The 18,875-nt window shown below is 41.1% G+C and overlaps 1 protein-coding gene across 1 annotated transcript in view; it reads left to right on the top strand.

The window, feature by feature from the left end:
* SAR1B (secretion associated Ras related GTPase 1B) overlaps positions 1 to 18,643 on the top strand; it is a 30,921-nt gene extending 12,278 nt beyond the window's left edge. The window contains exons 2-7 of the mRNA XM_032157934.2: positions 99 to 174; positions 3,042 to 3,161; positions 11,633 to 11,698; positions 14,647 to 14,750; positions 15,818 to 15,949; positions 17,270 to 18,643. Coding sequence (XP_032013825.1) covers positions 117 to 174; positions 3,042 to 3,161; positions 11,633 to 11,698; positions 14,647 to 14,750; positions 15,818 to 15,949; positions 17,270 to 17,386 — 597 coding nt within the window. The 5' untranslated portion in view covers positions 99 to 116 and the 3' untranslated portion in view covers positions 17,387 to 18,643. The remainder of the gene's footprint in view (positions 1 to 98; positions 175 to 3,041; positions 3,162 to 11,632; positions 11,699 to 14,646; positions 14,751 to 15,817; positions 15,950 to 17,269) is intronic.
* Positions 18,644 to 18,875: the final 232 nt, after the last annotated feature.

Genomic DNA, 18,875 nt, shown 5'->3' with positions numbered 1-18,875 from the left:
TAGGATTATCTACTCAGAGTTGGTGTTTAACAGTATTGGAGTTTAATGTATGTTGGTGTTTAATGTTGACTACTAAATTCAAACTCTTTTTTTTTCAGACCCTATCAGATTTGGATATGTCCTTCATATTTGATTGGATTTACAGTGGTTTCAGCAGTGTGCTACAGTTTTTAGGTAATGTTGGTCCTTTGTTCTCTACAGTTATCCCCTTTGGTCTTATTTATTTAATAGTGCTTATCTGTGTCAAGTCTCTTTATATATAAGCCAGTAGTTAAGAGTAGTTAAGAATATGGGCTTTGAAATCATACATAAATGTTCAATTACTCATTGTATCCCTTTTAAATTAAGTAATCTTTGGCAAATTACTTTTTTCACCTTAGCCTGAGTTTTCTTATCTGTAAAATGGCAGTAATAATTCCTACCTCTTAAGGTGTTGGGAATATTACTAACAGAAATATCTACCATTTATTAGCTAGTTTACCTATGTGCTTTAATGCTTTATGTCATTTAATCCTTACAGGGTTATTATTAAAATGCATGTTCCATAAAGTAGCTTGTACACCATAAATAGCAGTTTATAATATGCCAAATGAGACTTCTTTACCCAGTAGTTCTTTTTTTTTCTTTTTTTAATTTTATAGACGGAGTCTTGCTATGTTGCCCAGGCTGGTGTTTTGTTTGTTTGTTTGTTTTTTTCTGAGATGGAGTCTTGCTCTGTTGCCCAGGCTGGAGTGCAGTGGCGTGATCTTGGCTCACTGCAACCTCTACCTCCCAGGTTCAAGCAATTCTCCTGCCTCAACCTCCCGAGTAGCTGGTACTACAGGTGTGTGCCACCACACCAGCTAATTTTTGTATTTTTTGTAAAGATGGGGCTTCGCCATGTTGGCCAGGCTGGTCTTGAACTCATGAGCTCACGTGATCCACCCACCTCAGCCTCCCAAACTGCTAGGATTACAGGTGTGAGCCACTGTGCCCAGCCTTGCTACAGTTTTTTTTTTTTTTTTTTTTTTTTGAGACAGAGTCTCACTCTGTTGCCCAGGTTGGGGCGCAGTGGCGCGATCTCGGCTCACTGCAACCTTCACCTCCTGGTTCAAGCAATTATCCTGCCTCAGCCTCCCGAGTATCTGGGATTACAGGCATGTACTATCATGCCCGGCTAATTTTTGGTATTTTTAGTAGAGATGGGGTTTCACCATGTTGGCCAATCTGGTCTCGAACTCCTGACCTCAAATGATCCACCCGCCTTGGACTCCCAAAGTGCTAGGATTACAGGCGTGAGCCACTGTGCCCGGCCTGCTTGCTACAGTTTTTAGGTAATATTGGTTCTTTGTTCTCTATAGTTATCTCCTTTAATTTTATTTATATAATAGTGCTTATTTGTGTTGAGCCTCTTTATATATGAAGCAGTAGTTAAGAATAGTTAAGACCGGGTGCGGTGGTTCACACCTGTAATCCCAGCACTTTGGGAGGCCGAGGCAGGCGGATCACGAGGTCAGGAGATCAAGACCATCCTGGCTAACACGGTGAAACCCCGTCTCTACTAAAAATACAAAAAATTAGCTGGGCATGGTGGCATGCGCCTGTGGTCCCAGCTACTTGGGAGGCTGAGGCAGAAGAATCGCTTGAACCCAGGAGGTGGAGGTTGCAGTGAGCCAAGATCGCACCACTGCACTCCCGCCTGGGTGAAAGAGCGAGACTCCTCAAAAAAAAAAAAAAAAAAAATGGGCTTTGTAATCATACAAATATGTTCAATTACTCATTGCATCCCTTTTAAATTATATAATCTTGGGCAAATTACTTCTTCGTGACACTCATAGTAGTGACAGTCATAGAAGTAGATTCCTTAATGATAAAATATATATATAATTCTCCCCCTAAAACTAAAAGATTAGGACATCAAACAATTTACTTCTTAGACTTAAGCATGGACAAAGGAGTAAGTATTATTTTAGTATGAATTTACTCAAAAACGGATGGCCTGAAACTATAATTGCCTAATGTCTTTAAAAGTTTGTTTATTTCAGTCAGGTGCGGTGGCTCACATGTAATTCTGTGGAGGTTAGACAATTAAACATGTAAAAAATAAAGTTTGACTGGGCGTGTGGCTCACGCCTATAATCCCAGCACTTTGGGAGGGCAAGGTGGGCAGATCACTTGAGGCCAGCCTGGCCAACATAGTAAAACCCCATCTCTACCAAAAAATACAAAAATTAGTTGGGCGTGGTAGTGCACACCTGTAGTCTCAGCTACTCAGGAGGCTGAGGTGGGAGGATCACTTGAGCCCAGGAAGTCGAGGCTGCAGCAAGCTGTAATGATGCTACTGCACTCCAGCCTGGGCAACAGAGTAAGATACTGTCTCTAAATAAATCAATTATGTTCAATATGAAATTTAGCAGTTCAATTCCAGTCTATTATAAATTGGTCAATGCTGCCTTTTTTCTATTTATCAGTTTATCTATCAATCAATACCTGATTGATACTTCTAAAAGTAATCAGCATTTTGGCATTGTAGATATGTTAAGGCAACACACATATTCTATTGACTGGGTTGAAGTTTGGTTTTATAATTATCTGAAGTCTCAAATCATGAATAGATTTATTTATTTATTTATTTATTTATTTTTGAGACAGAGTCTCACTTTGTCTCCCAGGCTGGAGTACAATGGCATGATCTCAGCTCGCCGCAACCTCCGCTTCCTGGGTTCCAGTGATTCTCCTGCCTCAGCTTCCCAAGTAGCTGGGATTACAGGCGTGCGCCACCACACCTGGCTACTTTTTGTATTTTCAGTAGAGATGGGGTTTCACCGTGTTGGCCAGGCTGGTGTCAAACTCCTTACCTCAGGTGATCTGCCCACCTCAGCCTCCCAAAGTGCTGGGACCAGAGGTGTGAGCCACTATGCCTGGCCATGAATAGATTTAAAATCGCTTTTTTAAAACTGAAAATAGGTTTAGAACTTCAAGCTTAATTGGGCCAAATTTAAATTCATTTGGATAATTAGTATCAGATATCACTTTGACCAATCATAGCTCTTGCTTTGCAGGATTATATAAGAAAACTGGTAAATTGGTATTTCTTGGATTGGATAATGCAGGAAAAACAACATTGCTACACATGCTAAAAGATGACAGACTTGGACAACATGTCCCAACATTACATCCCAGTAAGTATATTCCTACATACAATGTGATACTTGATCAAATGATGCTGAGTCATATGCACTAACCAAAAGTGTTTTGTTTTGTTTTGTTTCAGGCAGGGTCTTTCTCCGTTGCCCAGGCTGCAATGCAGTGGTATGATCACAATTCACTGCAGCCTCTGTCTCCTGGGCTTAAGCCATCCTCCCGCCTCAGCCTCCCAAGTAGCTGGGACCACAGGCATGTGCCACCATGCCCAGTTAATTTTTATATTTTTTCAGAGACCAGGTTTCAATATGTTGCCCAGGGTGGTCTCAAACTCCTGAGCTCAAGTGATCAGCCTCTCTCAGACTCCAAAAGTATTGGGATTACAGGCGTGAGCCACCATACCTGGCCAAGTTTTTTGTTTGGGGGCCGTTTTCTGGTAGATAAATTATGATCAGGTGATTTGACCTGTTCCTAAAATAATAAATTATAGGTGACCTGGCTCCCAGGGAAAATATTTAGATCTTGTATTAGTACTCATACCTTTTTATCAGCTAGTACTCCCTTCTCTAGCTTGAGGAATTAAAAAGTTGTTGTCTGAGGGATTGTGACATGTGACTGGTAAATAGTCCACCATTGCCTTGTTTACATAACCTGAATTTTTTCTTTCAGATTTTTTTTTTTTTTTTGAGGTGGAGTCTCACTCTGTCACCTAGGCTGGAGTGTAGTGGCACGACCTCCGCTCACTGCAAGCTCCACCTCCCGGGTTCACACCATTCTCCTGCCTCAGCCTCCCGACTAGCTGGGATTATAGGCACCCACCACCACGCCCGGCTAATTTTTTGTATTTTCAGTAGAGACGGGGTTTCACCATGTTAGCCAGGATGGTCTTGATCTCCTGACCTCGTGATCCGCCTTCCTCGGCCTCCCAAAGTGCTGGATTACAGGTGCGAGCCACCGCGCCCAGCCTTCTTTCAGATTTTAAAGCCATATTACTTTATTTTATTTGTGTAGAGATAGGGTCTTGCTCTGTCATGTAGGTTGGAGTGCAGTGATATGATCATAGCGCACCATTTAAACTCCCAGGTGCAAGTGATCCTCCTGCCTCTGCCTCCCAAAGTGTTGGGATTAAAGATAGGAGCCATTGCACCCTGTACTATTTTAAGCACTAATTCAGTAGATACATTACAGTTTTATACATGGCTGGTAACTCAATTTGTTAACCAGTTATTTTCTAGTCTTAATAACCTCAACAATATCTAATGTACACCACAGAATTAATCTAAAGAAAACAAGGCATACATCGACACAGAGGAAGTTTTAAAACAGGGGTGGGTGTGGTGGCTCATGTCTATAATCCCAGCACTTTGGGAGGCTGAGGCAGGAGAATCACTTGAGCCCAGGAGTTTAAGACCAGCCTGGGCAACATACTGAGACTCCATCTCTACAAAAACAAAAACAAAAAATTAGTCTGGCATGGTGGCATACACCTGTAGTCCTAGGTACTTAGGAGGCTGAGGCAGGAGGATCACTTGAGCCTAAGTGTTCAAGGCTTCACTGAGCTATGATTGCCCCACTGCACTCCTAACCTGGGCAACAGAGTGAGACCCTGTCTCTAAAGAAACAAAAAATACCAAAAAAATTGAAAGTTTTTTTTTTTTTTTGAGATGGAGTCTCGCTCTGTTGCCCACGCTGGAGTGCAATGGCACAATCTCAGCTCACTGCAACCTCCGCCTTCTGAGTTCAAGCAATTCTCCTGCCTCAGCCTCCCAAGTAGCTCGGATTACAGGCATGCACTACTACACCCAGCTAATTTTTGTATTTTTAGTAGAGACGGGGTTTCAACATGTTGGCCAGGCTGGTCTCGAACTCCCGACCTCAGGTGATCTGCCTGCCTCAGTCTCCCAAAGTGCTGGGATTACTGGCGTGAGCCACTGCGCCTGGCCAAAAATAATGTTTTTAAATAATGACTCTGTAATTTTTTTTCCTTTTTTGAGACAGAGTCTCACTCTGTTGCCTAGGCTGAAGTGCAGTGGCACCATCTCGGCTCCCTGCAACCTCTGCCTCCTGGGCTCAAGCAATTCTGCCTCAGCCACTGGAATAGCTGGGATTACAGGCATGTGCTAACAAACCCAGCTAATTTTTGTATTTTTAGTAGAGACCAGGTTTCGCCATGTTGGCCAGGCTGGTCTCGAACTCCTGGCCTCAAGTGATCCACCTGCCTTGGCCTCCCAAAGTGATGGGATTACAGGCGTGAGCCACCACACTTGGCTGACTCTGTAAATTATTTAATAAATTTTATTTTGTATTTAAGGTTATGTAATGAATTTGAGAATAAAGTTAATGTTAAAGTGAGAAAATTATTAGAAACAGAAACCTTATTTAACCTGTGACCTTACTTTTACAGGTGAAAATTTTATGAATCAGATAGACACAGAGTTTAAAGACAAGTTAACCTATAGATTAATTATGAAATAGTAAGTATAGCCTTAATAATGAATATAAAATTGAGAACTGGACCAAAAAGTAGATAATTCTGTAATTATTTAGTTCAGTAAATGTTCAAAGAACAAAGAATGAAGATAGAACAAAACAAAGCATTTTATCTATAAAACAATTAGTGAGGTTGGAAAGGGAAGATTTCCTGAAATTGACAAATCTTTTTTTTTTTTTTTTTTTTTTTGAGATGGAGTCTCAGGCTCTGTCACCCAGGCTGGAGTGCAGTGGCACAATCTTGACTCACTGCAACCTCTGCCTCCCAAGTTCACACCATTCTCCTGCTTCAGCTTCCCAAGTAGCTGGGACTACAGGCGCCCGCCACCACGCCTGGCTAATTTTTTGTATTTTTAGTAGAGACAGGGTTTCACCGTGTTAGCTAGGATGGTCTCGATCTCCTGACCTCGTGATCTGCCCGCTTCGGCCTCCCAAAGTGCTGGGATTACAGGCGTGAGCCACCGCACCCGGCCGACAAATCTTTTTTTTATATTAGGAGAAAAAAATGGGGCTTGGCAAGCAAGATTCTGATATAAGAACAATTCTGTTAAAGAAAAAATGATCATGGTGAAATTGAGTAGATAAAATTGTCTGCAAAAACAGCATAATTTCCAGCCTGGCCAACATCGTGAAACCCGTTCTGTACTAAAAATAAAAAAATTAGCTGGACACAGTGGCACGTGCCTGTAATTCCACCTACTCGGGAGGCAGAGACAGAATTGCTTGAACCCGGGAGGCGGAGGTTGCAGTGAGCCAAGATTGCGCCACTGCATTCCAGCCTGGGCGACAGAGCGAGACTCTGTCTCGAAAGAAACAAAAAACACAGAAAAAAAAAAAACAAAAACCAGCATAACTGGAAGAGACTACAGAGTGGTCTCAAATATTAGGTGTAAGTCATTTTTTAATTTTTTGATGTTGCTCTCTTTCATTTATTCAAATATTTATTGAGCACCTACTTTATGTCAGACATTGTTCTAGATACTAGGGGAAAACAGATACTATCTCAACCTTTCCTGCAGCTCACATTCATTTCAGCTCCTATTTTTTAATTAATCAAAAGTATATGTGATCTGTTCTGGTGTAGAAAAGAAAACATTTTCAAAAAGGAAAAAAAAGCATATGTGAAAACCTACATATATCCTATGATCTGGCAGTTCTACTCCTAGTTACTTACCCAAGAGAAATGAGAAAATGTACAAAAACCTTGTACAAAAATGTTTATACTAGCTTTATTTGTTGGTGGTGAGTTAGTTGTTTTTTTGAGTCAGTGTCTCACTCTGTGGCCCAGGCTGGAGTGCAGTGGCACAATCACGGCTCACTGCAGCCTCGACCCCCAGGTTCAAGTGTTCCTCCCACCTCAACCTCCCAAGTAGCTCGAACTACAGGCACATGCTACCACACCTGGCTAATTTTTTAATTTTTTTGTAGAGATAGGGTTTCACCATATTGCTTAGGCTGGTGTTGAACTCCTGGGCTCAAGCAATCCTCCCACCCAGCCTCCCAAAGTGCTGGGATTACAAGTGTGAGCCACCATGCCCAGCTTATACTAATTTTATTTGTAATAGCCAAAAACTGGAAGCACCTCAAATGTCCATCAAAAAAGGAATTGATAAATAATGGAATGCAAGAAAGATGAATAAACCACTGATACATTCAGTCATATTATGCTACATGGCAGAAGCTGGTCATAAAAAGTTATCTCCTGTATGATACCATTTATATGAAATTCTAGGACAGACAAAACTAACCTGTGGTGATAGAATTCAGATCAGTGGTTGCTTCTGGAGATGAAAATGGGGATTGACTGGGAAGGGGCTAGAGGAGACTTTCTGGGATGTTAACGGTGTTCTGTATCTTAAATAGTCAAATTCAGACTTCTTTTATAAAGCAGAAAGTATATTGGAGATTATTACCATAGAGGTGGTTTGCTAACTAAGCATTATCTTTTCCTTATGAACAGTGACTTTGAATATAGATTGTATTAAATATTTTATTCATTTGGCAATCTACACATAGAATTTCTTTCTTTTTTTTTTTTTTTGAGACAAACTCTCGCTGTTGTCCACCAGGCTGGAGTGCAATGGCGCGATCTCGGCTCACTGCAACCTCCACCTCCCGGGTTCAAGCGATTCTCCTGCCTCAGCCTCCTGAGTAGCTAGGATTACAGGAGCCTACCACCACTCCCGGCTAATTTTTGTATTTTTAGTAGAGACGGGAGTTCACCATGTTGGCCAGGATGGTCTCGAACTCCTCACCTCAGGTGATCCACCCCCCTCGGCCTCCCAAAGTGTTGGGATTACAGGCGTGAGCCACCGTGCCCCACTCATTTTTTTTTTTTTTTTTTCGAGATGGAGTCTCACTCTGTCGCCCAGGCTGGAGTGCAGTGGCCAGTCTCGGCTCACTGTAACCTCCGCCTACCACATTCTCCTGTCTCAGCTTCCCTAGTAGCTGGGATTACAGGCATCTGCCACCACACCTCGCTAATTTTTGTATTTTTAGTAGAGACGTGGTTTCACCACATTGGCCAGGCTGGTCTCAGAACTCCTGATGTCTCAAGTGATCCACCCGCCTCCGCCTCCCGAAGTGCTGGAATTAGAGGCATGAGCCACTGCACCTGGCCTACATAGAGAATTTATTTATTTATTATTATTATTATTTTTTTTGAGACGGAGTCTTGCTCTGTCGCCCAGGCTGGAGTGCAGTGGTGCAATCTCGGCTCACTGCAAGCTCTGCCTCCCGGGTTCATGCCATTCTCCTGCCTCAGCCTCCTGAGTAGCTGGGACTACAGGCGCCTGCCACCATACCCAGCTAATTTTTTGTATTTTTTTAGTAGAGACGGCGTTTCGCCGTGTTAGCCAGGATGGTCTCGATCTCTTGACCTCATGATCCACCCGCCTCAGCCTCCCAAAATGCTGGGATTACAGGCGTGAGCCACCGCGCCCGGCCCAGAATTTCTTTTTATTTTGAGACGGAATCTCTCTCTGTTGCCCAGGCTGGAGTGCAATGGCGCAATCTCGGCTCACTGCAACCTCCGCCTCCTGGGTTCAAGTGATTCTCCTGCCTCAGCCTCCTGAGTAGCTGGGATTACAGGTGGCACCTGCCACCATGACTGGCTAATTTTTTTTTTTTTTTTGAGATGGAGTCTCGCTCTGTTCCCCAGGCTGGAGTGCAGCGGGGCGATCTCGGCTCACTGCAAGCTCCGCCTCCCAGGTTCACGCCATTCCCCTGCCTACGCCTCCTGAGTAACTGGGACTACAGGCGCCTGCCAACACGCCCGGCTAATTTTTTGTGTTTTTAGTAGAGACGGGGTTTCACCGTTTTAGCCGGGATGGTCTCGATCTCCTGACCTCGTGATCTGCCCGTCTCGGCCTCCCAAAGTGCTGGGATTACAGGCGTGAGCCACCGCGCCAGGCCCCCAGAATTTCTTAAGAAGATAAAATACTCTGGGCTAAAGTAGCTACACTAAAACTTACATTGTCATTATGGGGCACTTGTGCTTTTGGCCCTAAGTGAGTACTGGTTCTGGAATTACCCTCCCACTGTACACAACTAGAAAACTGGACAAAAAAGATGCTACAACTGTTTTCAGACATTGGGCAACAGCTACCACAGGACTGTGATTCCTGAGAGAAAGGAAACAACTCTATTTTGGTTTTATGCCAAGAGGTAATTTTCAGACCATGGTGCAGAGAGGACACCCAAACATAGTCTAATAGTCTTGCTGAATTGAGGAGATGTAGACCAGAATTTGGAAAGGCCAACAGGACTAGAATTTTTTTGCTAGGACAGAGAGGAGGGAGTACCAGAGAGGAGGGACCTCTGGAGAGAAAGGACTCTAGAAATTTACACAGCTGAATACCAATCTGTGCATGCAATGGGTAAAACTCCAAAAGGCTAGTCAAAGAACAATTGTAAGAATGCTGTTAGCCAAATAATTACTAGAGCTCTCATGGGGCCAGGAATCATTGTTTAATCCCATTTAGCCTTCTAACAAATCTTAAAAACTGATCTGCAAGCAAGTGAACTGTCAGAACAAAGTTCAACCTTCTTCAAAAGACTACAACAAAATCCAGCACTCAATATGAAATTACTAGACATGCAAAGAAACAGGAAAGTGATTCAGTCAGAAACAGACACAAGTGTGACAAAGATGATGGAATTAGCAGATGAAGACATTAAGACAATCGTTAAGAATGTGCTCAAGGATTTAAAGGAAAACACAAACATGAGGAAAGAAATGGAAGATATAAAACAGAATCAAATGAAACTTCTAGAAATGAAAAATACAGTATTTGAAATGAAAATTTCTTTTTTTTTTTCTTTCTTTTTTTAAATAGAGACAGGGTCTCCCTGTGTTGCCCAGGCTGGTCTCGAACTCCTGGGCTCAAGTGATTGTCCCACATTGGCCTCCCAAAGTCTGGGCTTACAGGCGTGAGCTACCATGCCCAGCCTTAAATGGAAATTTCACTGGATAGGATTAATAGTAAATTAGATAGTGCCAGTACTGCAGAAGGAAAGACCACCAAACTTAATGCAATAGAAACTATCCGAAATTCAGGCCGGGCGCGGTGGCTCAGGCCTGTAATCCCAGCACTTTGGGAGGCCTCGGGTGGATCACGAGGTCAGGAGATCGAGACCATCCTGGCTAACATGGTGAAATCCCGTCTCTACTAAAAATACAAAAAAATTAGCCGGGCATAGTGGCGGGTGCCTGTAGTCCCAGCTACTCGGAGAGGCTGAGGCAGGAGAATGGCGTGAACCCGGGAGGCGGAGCTTGCAGTGAGCCGAGATCGCGCCACTGCACTCCAGCCTGGGCGACAGCGAGACTCCGTCTCAAAAAAGAAAAAAAAAAAAAGAAACTATCCAAAATGAAGCACAGAGAGAAAAGTGACTGAAAGCAAAATAAACAGAGCCTCAATGACTGGTTAGACAACATCAGGCAGTCTAACAAACCTGCAATTGAAGTCCCAGAAGTAGAAGGGAGGAGGAAGAAAGATAGTTATGGAAATAATGGCCACAATTTTTTATGGTAATTGTTTTTGTAATTAAAGACTGTCTTATGTCAGCCATAAGAGAAAATTATTTCACCTGTATCATTTAAGATGAATTATATGAACAATTATTAGATTGGAGCAGTTATTTGAATTCGTAGCAAATAATTGTCTGAAGAGATTAACATGTTCAGCAGGAAGAATAGAGAAGGAAAAATAAATGTTGGATTTGTGGTGAGTAGAATACTAGAACTGAATAGTACAATTATTTGTTATATTGTCAGTATGAATTGGTGTATATTTAATTACAAAAAAGTATTATTGTACCAGTTCCTAAATGTTTGATTTGACCTTATTTGCAATAAAAGTAAATCAAACATTAAGTAGTAATATAAGCTATTGTTAGAAATGCTTGTTCCCTGGTGCTGTAAAGGATAGCACTTGAACGTAAATTTAATTTCCTCAGCAAGGCCATTTTTACTTTCTGCAGAAAGGGTACACTTGCCAGCAGTTTTGCCACAAGAGTACACCCAACAAGAGACAGGGTCATTTATAATCTGATGCGTCCACCCTACTGCTGTGTCCAGTTTCCATTGGCTGGAATGGGACCTCATATTCTGTATTTGTCCTGATTGGCTAGCAACTTAGAACTTTTGAAAAGAGGCAAAGGCAAAGGAGAACAAAGGAAGGAGGAAGTAACTTGTGGAATGCTGAGAAAGGTAAAAACACCTTCAAATAAGGAAGAGGAACCTAATGCTTGCTTGGACCAGTATAAGTATGCCAGGGCAAATATTTAGGCTAAATTGTGGGAGCTAAGAACATAAAGTACATTGATTTCTTTATTACAGCTGGCAGATATTTAAGAATGTTAGCACGGGTGTTTGAATCAATTTTGCTTCTAAGAGAAGTTACTATTTATTCCTAATTAGATGGGGAGGAAAGTCTTTGAAGAGGAACCTCTACTTTACTTTTTACACTATTCATGGGTTTCTGATTTTCATGTAAAAATATTTTAAAATCTTATTTAGCTTCAGAAGAACTGACCATTGCTGGCATGACGTTTACAACTTTTGATCTGGGTGGACATGTTCAAGGTAAGATTCTTTTTTTTTTTTGAGACAGGCTCACTCTGTCTCCTGGGTTGGAGTGTAGTGGTGCATTCTCAGCTCACTGCAACCTCTGCCTCCTGGGTTCAAGCAATCCTCATGCCTCAGCCTCCCCAATAGCTGGGATTACAGGCATGTGCCACCGCGCCCGGCTAATTTTTGTATTCTTAGTAGAGATGGGGTTTCGCCATGTTCAAGGTAAGATTCTCTTACTCTTACAGTCACTTTGTTTTATTTTAACTTAACAAAAATTGGCCATTAGTTCTAGTGCATGAAATCTCATTCTAGTCACGCAAGGCCAGAGTAGATTTAAAATTTAGGGATTATTACTCCCCGATAAATACTTTAAAAGCAAAGGGTGATTTTCATGATACTTCTGGCCAATTCAAATGGGAATTGCTTTTGGCGGTAAAGGGTATGAGTAAAATTAACTTCCATTCTCTCTACTTCAATCTACCTCTCACTGTCATGATCATGTTACGAACATGTTACTGCTCTGTAAAACAAACAAAAACAAAACAAAACAAAACAAAAAAACCTTCAGTGGCTAACTCATTACCTACAAAATAAAGGCCAAACTCATTAACCTGGCATTCAGATCTCTATGATCTGGTCCCAGTTTACTTTTCTGGGCTTTTAAAAATTACCTTATAGAGACAGGGTCTCACTCACTATGTTGCCCAGGCTTGTCTCCAACTCCTGGGCTCAAGCAATCCTCCCACCTCAGCCTCCCAAAAGTTGGGATTATAGGTGTAAGCCACCACACCTGGCCTACTTTTCTGATCTTTATTTCCCTCTATTCCCCTTCCCATTATTTTTACTTCAACCAAATCAGACCTTCTTGGTGTTTTCCTACCTCTGTGCTTTTGTTCATGCCATCCCCATCCGCACATGAGTAACCCCTTCAGGCCTGAGCGTATGCCCTGCTACCTCCCATGGGAAGCCATTCTCAGTTGGAGTGCTCTCAGCTGTACTTCATAGCACTTAGTATATTTGTGTACATGTCTACAACAAGTTTGGAAAGACTGCCTTATCTCTTACATTAAACTTGCGGGGACTAAAATTCTGTTTTTTGTTTTGTTTTAATTAAAAAACATTTTTTTGTAGAGATGGGGTCTCACAATCTTGCCCAGGCTGATTTTGAAGTCCTGGCCTCAAGCAGTCCTCCTACCTCAATTTCCCAAAGTTCTGGGATTACAGGTGTGAGCCACCATACCTGGCCTGTTCATTTTTTATATCCCCAAAAGTACTTGGCAACATCTACTTCATAGTAAGTCATAACTAATCAATATTACCGAGTTGGTGGGCATTCTAAAGACCTGATGCGACATATAGTTGAAAAGATTGTAAATGGTTTTGGCTAGTGAAAGCACATTTGAGACATGTAATTGTCTGGCATATACACAAAATAATTTCTGGAATATGATTATTAGAATTGGAATCTAATGGAATTTGTCTGAGACTTCATTTCTATGTTGTTTTCAAGATATGTCATAATGGCTGGGTGTGGGGTCTCAGGCCTCAGGTTGTGAGGATCACTTGAAGCCAGGAGTTCAAGACCAGCCTTGCAACATAGCAAGACCCTGTCTCTACACAGAATTTAAACAATTAATGGGGCATAGTGATAGACACTGATAGTCCTACCTACTCAGGAGGCTGAGATGGGAATATGGCTTGAGCTCAAGAGTCTGAGGTTGCAGTGAACTAGCCTGGATGACAGAGCAAGACCCTGTCTCTTAAAAAAAAAAAAAGATATGTCATAAAACTCAAGTCAGTGAAGAAAGTTATGTTATGGAAAAAATTACTTTTATGATTTCATAGATTTTAGTTAATTATTAACTTTGAGCTTCTTTTCTGAGTAAAACAGTTTTGTTTTGGGTTTTTTTTAATTATTTTTTTTGAGACAGAGTCTGGCTCTGTCTCCCAGGCTGGAGTGCAGTAGCATGATCTTGGCTTACTGCAGCCTCTGCCTCCTGGACTCCATCCTCCCACCTCAGCCTCCCAAGTAGCTGGGCAGGCACACACCACCACGCTAATTTTTTTTTCTTTGAGACAGAGTCTCTCTGTCACCCAGGCTGGAGTGCAGTGGCATGATCTCGGCTCACTGCCACCTCCACCTCCCGGGTTCAAGTGATTCTCCAAGCCTGCCTAATTTTTGTATTTTAGTAGAGATAGGGTTTCACCATGTTGGCCAGCCTGGTCTCCAACTCCTGACCTCAGGTGATCCACCTGCCTCAGCCTCCCAAAGTGCTGGGATTACAGGCATGAGCCACTGTATCCGGCTTGGCTAATTTTTTGTGTTTTTTTGGAGAGATGAGGTTTCACTATGTTGTCCAGGCTGGCCTCGAACTCCTGAGCTCAAGCAATCCACCCACCTTGGCCTTCCAAAGTGCTGGGATTACAAGTGTGAGCCACCACACCCAGCCTTATTATTTTAACAAGCTTGTACCTGATATTAATTTCCTTCTGTCACTCATGCCAAATTTATCACTGGCAAAAAAAATCTGATAACTAGAAATGTCAAAAAATGAACACTGCATATATACGTAATATAAGTACACACATTTTATGTGTATATAATTACATATATGTAGTTTTTTTTACTGCTTATATTTTAGATTTATATAGTAGCAGTCCTCCAATGAACTTAACGTGTATTATTTTATTTTTATTTTTATTTTAAATATTCTACTTCTTACATATAATTGGAAGAGACTAAAGTATTTGACTTGCCCACAATCAAGGAAAGCCTGAAATTCCCTCTTAGTTTTTCTCAGAAGAATTTGGCACCATTGGGTAAAAGATTAACTTGAATATATTGTGAAGTACCAGCAGCTAAGGGATTACTGCACTTGATATCTGGTTAGACTCTTTGCTTAAACCATCTGCTGGGTTTGACCAACAAGTAAACTCTAACTCCTGATTGTTTTTGTTAGCTCGAAGAGTGTGGAAAAACTACCTTCCTGCTATCAATGGCATTGTATTTCTGGTGGATTGTGCAGACCATGAAAGGCTGTTAGAGTCAAAAGAAGAACTTGATGTAAGTTAAATAATTAAAACTAAATATAGTCAAATCACTCTGGTAAGCCTGCAGAAGTAGGTCAGAGATATAGGTATCAGAGTGCAGCTTTTCTGCAGTCTCTGATGAAACTCTTGGCAATTTGTTGAGCTCAGTGATTGCTTTAAGTAGTGATTACTTAGAATGCAGAGGGAGTAACTGAGTAATTGTAGCTATTGAGGAAGTACTAACACAGACATCCTTTATGAAGACTTAAGAAGCTCACCCTGTACAGAATGTACCCTTTTAGTATATTTCATGTTTGCTATATTCCTGGAGTGAGTTGATCTTGAGTCCCTGGTCATGCTAAGATGCGATTTCTTAAGCCACAACCTGGAAATGATAGGACATGCCATCTTTGACACTACTCCCAGGATTGAGCAGAGGCATATGTAGCTACCTCCCCTCCAGTATCCCAGGTCAGATACTTTGTAAAGGGGCCCAACAGCAGCAGGCAAGGTCAGCACCAGATCTGGGGCCACAGAGTAAGCAGGTCCATGATTTGATTGAAGGTTGATCCTACCATGGCTCTGCCCAGAGCAGGCAAACAAATACTTGTACATGTGGAAAAGTCCAGGTAGATTCTATGGTTACAAAACAAGGACAGAGAATGCCTGAGTTCCTACTTTGTTTCAGAGACTGTGCGTGTTACTTGATTTAATTCTCAACTTCATAGGGTGGATGCTACTCTTTCTAATTCTCTCTAGAGCTTCAATCAGGCTAACTTGCCCAAAGTCACATCTCAGAAGCAGTAGAGCCAGAAGTGAAACCAGATCTGTCCACCTCTAAGGTGCTGGCTCTATATGTTCTATGTCACTGCTTTAAAGGATGAGCAGAGTAAACATTTACAGGAAGAGCCTTAGGAAGACAGAAGAACTTAGCTTATGGTTTCATTGAGGTCACTTTAAAATGTGGGGAAAGTTTGACAAAGAACGTTGGTATGACATGATATGGTAGAGAATGAGTCCTTTATCGTTTTATCATATCAAAATAAGCTCTTTGGATGGTTTCATATCAACTCTTGTTTTGTATTGTTTTGTTTTTTTCAGTCACTAATGACAGATGAAACCATTGCTAATGTGCCTATACTGATTCTTGGGAATAAGATCGACAGACCTGAAGCCATCAGTGAAGAGAGGTTGCGAGAGATGTTTGGTTTATATGGTCAGACAACAGGAAAGGTAAAAAAAAAAAAAAAAAAAAATTATGATGGATGTGTTTAATTCTACAGTACAAATGTCTTCTTAAATTACTATTGTCCAACTATACAAGCCCATTATCATTTTTTTTCTTAAAGAAAACTGTCATTTATACATGTGGGTCTTTTTAATGTCTTCATTTCTTTCTACCATGGAATGAAACCTTTTCTTGGTGACAACAAAAATATCAAGGATCAGTTATGCCTAAGGCTTGTGCTTATAGGAAACTAAATTAAAGCTTTCAAAGTTTTTTATCATACATTTTCAGAATTAGCTACCAAACGATATATTTGAGTGTTTAAGTATACCAGTAGTGTGTTTAGGCCCTGAGTTTACCAGAGATAAATAAGACATAAACTTGGTCATAGGAATATTTTAGGGTTTTCTGAACATATACTTTATAATAAGCTTTAAGACGGATTGTTTTGGTATTCACTTTTCCTAGGATTTATTTTGGGGGAAACATCAGCATTGAAGAAATCCAGATAAACAATGGAAGAACCCCAGAGATTTACAAAATTTTTTTAGTTTACATATACTATTTCAGGGTGGAGAAATACTGCAGCATATAGCAGGAGGCTCTTTTTTTTTTTTTTTTTTTGAGATCGAGTTTTGCTCTTGTTGCCAGGCTGGAGTACAATGGTACGATCTCGGTTCACTGCAACCTCCGCCTCCCAGGTTCAAGCGATTCTCCTGCCTCAGCCTCCCTAGTAGCTGGGATTACAGGCATGTGCCACCATGCCTGGCTAATTTTGTATTTTTAGTAGAGACGGGGTTTCTCCATGTTGGTCAGTCTGGTCTCGAACTCCTGACCTCAGGTAATCCGCCCGCCTTGGCCTCCCAGAGTGCTGAGATTACAGGCATGAGCCACCATGCCCGGTCCGCAGGAGGCTCTTAAGTCAAAGTAGACTTTGGTCTGTTTTCTGTCTTCTTTTTTATAAATTAGCTTGATATTAATTTTAGGAAATGCTTTGTTTGGTAATAAGCCTTCTCAGGGAATGTTTGTCTTTAATATTAGTGAAGCCAGTTTGGATTTTTTTCTAAGTCAGATTATTTTTATTCTTGGGTATCTTGCAAGCTAACCTCTTTCCCACTGAGTGGCCATCCTGTCCTAAGGTAGAGTGAGAGAAGGAGGCTTCTTGTGTGTTTATGGGGCTTGGATGCCAAGCAGCCACGACTTTATCACAGTCATGGATTTATCACAGCCATTCTTTGTTCTAAAATAGAACCTATAATTCTGCTGGGATGTGGGGCTTTATTAATTTCATAAAATTCCAACAAAATGTCTCTCTTCTATTCTAGGGGAGTGTATCTCTGAAAGAACTGAATGCCCGACCCTTAGAAGTTTTCATGTGTAGTGTGCTCAAAAGACAAGGTTACGGAGAAGGCTTCCGCTGGATGGCACAGTACATTGATTAACACAAACTCACATTGGTTCCAGGTCTCAACGTTCAGGCTTACTCAGAGATTTGATTGCTCAACATGCATAACTTGAATTCAATAGACTTTTGCTGGTTATAAAACAGATGTTTTTTAGATTATTAATATTAAATCAACTTAATTTGAGTAAGAATTGAAAACTGATTCAAGTAAGTTTGAATATCATGTTAGCTTTCTAATTCCATAAAAGTAATTGGTTTTTACAGTTTATAATCTGACATCACCCCAGCGCCATTTGTAAAGAGCAACTTTCCAGCAGTACATTTGAAGGACTTTTTAACAACATAAAACTATAGATATAAACCATATTTAAAAGCTCATCATGTTAAATTTTTTATGTACTTTTTTGGAACTAGTTTTTAAATTTTAGATTATATGTCCACCTATCTTAAGTGTACAGTTAATAATTAGCTTATTCAATGATTGCATGATGCCTTACGGTTTTCAATAACATTTTTTCTTATGCAAACGTCATGCAATAAAACAAACTCTAATGTTTGGCATCCTTGTTGGGCAAATGTTTCATTTAAATGTGTCTTATCTAGCTAGTATACTCTGAAAATTTGAGTATTTAATATTAGGCATATGAAGTGATTGTTGGGAAAGGAGATTCCTTCAGAATATTTAGAATAGCATTTAAGCCTCTCAAGGCTTATGTATTTACTATGAGACGGTTGTGGTCAGTTGCACCTGATACCATGTATCCCTGAATCATGTGTACTTTTATTAGTAATGCTGCCACTACCATTGCTGATGGGGTCTGTGTCCTAGTCCCTGTGGGATTGGCCTTCTGAAGAAAAGCACATTTATGCTACACAGGTTGATTCTCAGTTTGGTAGGCTCTATAGTTCCATCCCCGTTGTCTAATTCTGAAGTGCTCCAGTCTTATTGGTGCCCAATGGGGTAATCTGTGCCTCTTCCCCGAAAGCAATGACAGGCACCAGTCTCTCCACATTTAGATATATTCCCAGTCTCTTTACATTTAACAGTACTCTCTGGGGCAAGCAATAAGTAGGACCTTGTGTGCAGTTTCATTGTAGAGACATGTATATCTGAGGAATAAAACAGCTTGTTCTGTGTCAGTCTGAGATATGTGGAGATTTTGTTCCTATCCTATAGCTTTTTTGTATTGTTTGGCATATTTTATAGCCTGGTAGAAGAAAACAAGTGCTTGTTTCCAATTTTCTTTTTTCTTATTTGCTTTCAGGTAGTTCTTACTTCATACAACAAAGATTTTTTGTTTGGTTTTTTTTTTTTTTTTTTACTGCAATTAAGTTTATTTTAGAGACAGAGTCTCGCTCTGTCGCCCAGGCTGGAGTGCAGTGGCGCGATCTCGGCTCACTGCAAGCTCCGCCTCCCGGGTTCACGCCATTCTCCTGCCTCAGCCTCCGAATAGCTGGGACTACAGGCGCCCGCCACCGCGCCCGGCTAATTTTTTGTATTTTTTTAGTAGAGACGGGGTTTCACC

This window comes from Hylobates moloch, unplaced genomic scaffold (assembly GCF_009828535.3).
Source record: "Hylobates moloch isolate HMO894 unplaced genomic scaffold, HMol_V3 SCAFFOLD_6, whole genome shotgun sequence".
Lineage (NCBI taxonomy): Eukaryota > Metazoa > Chordata > Mammalia > Primates > Hylobatidae > Hylobates > Hylobates moloch.
The sequence above is the reverse complement of the archived record's forward strand: the minus strand, read 5'-3'. Positions and strand labels throughout refer to the sequence as shown.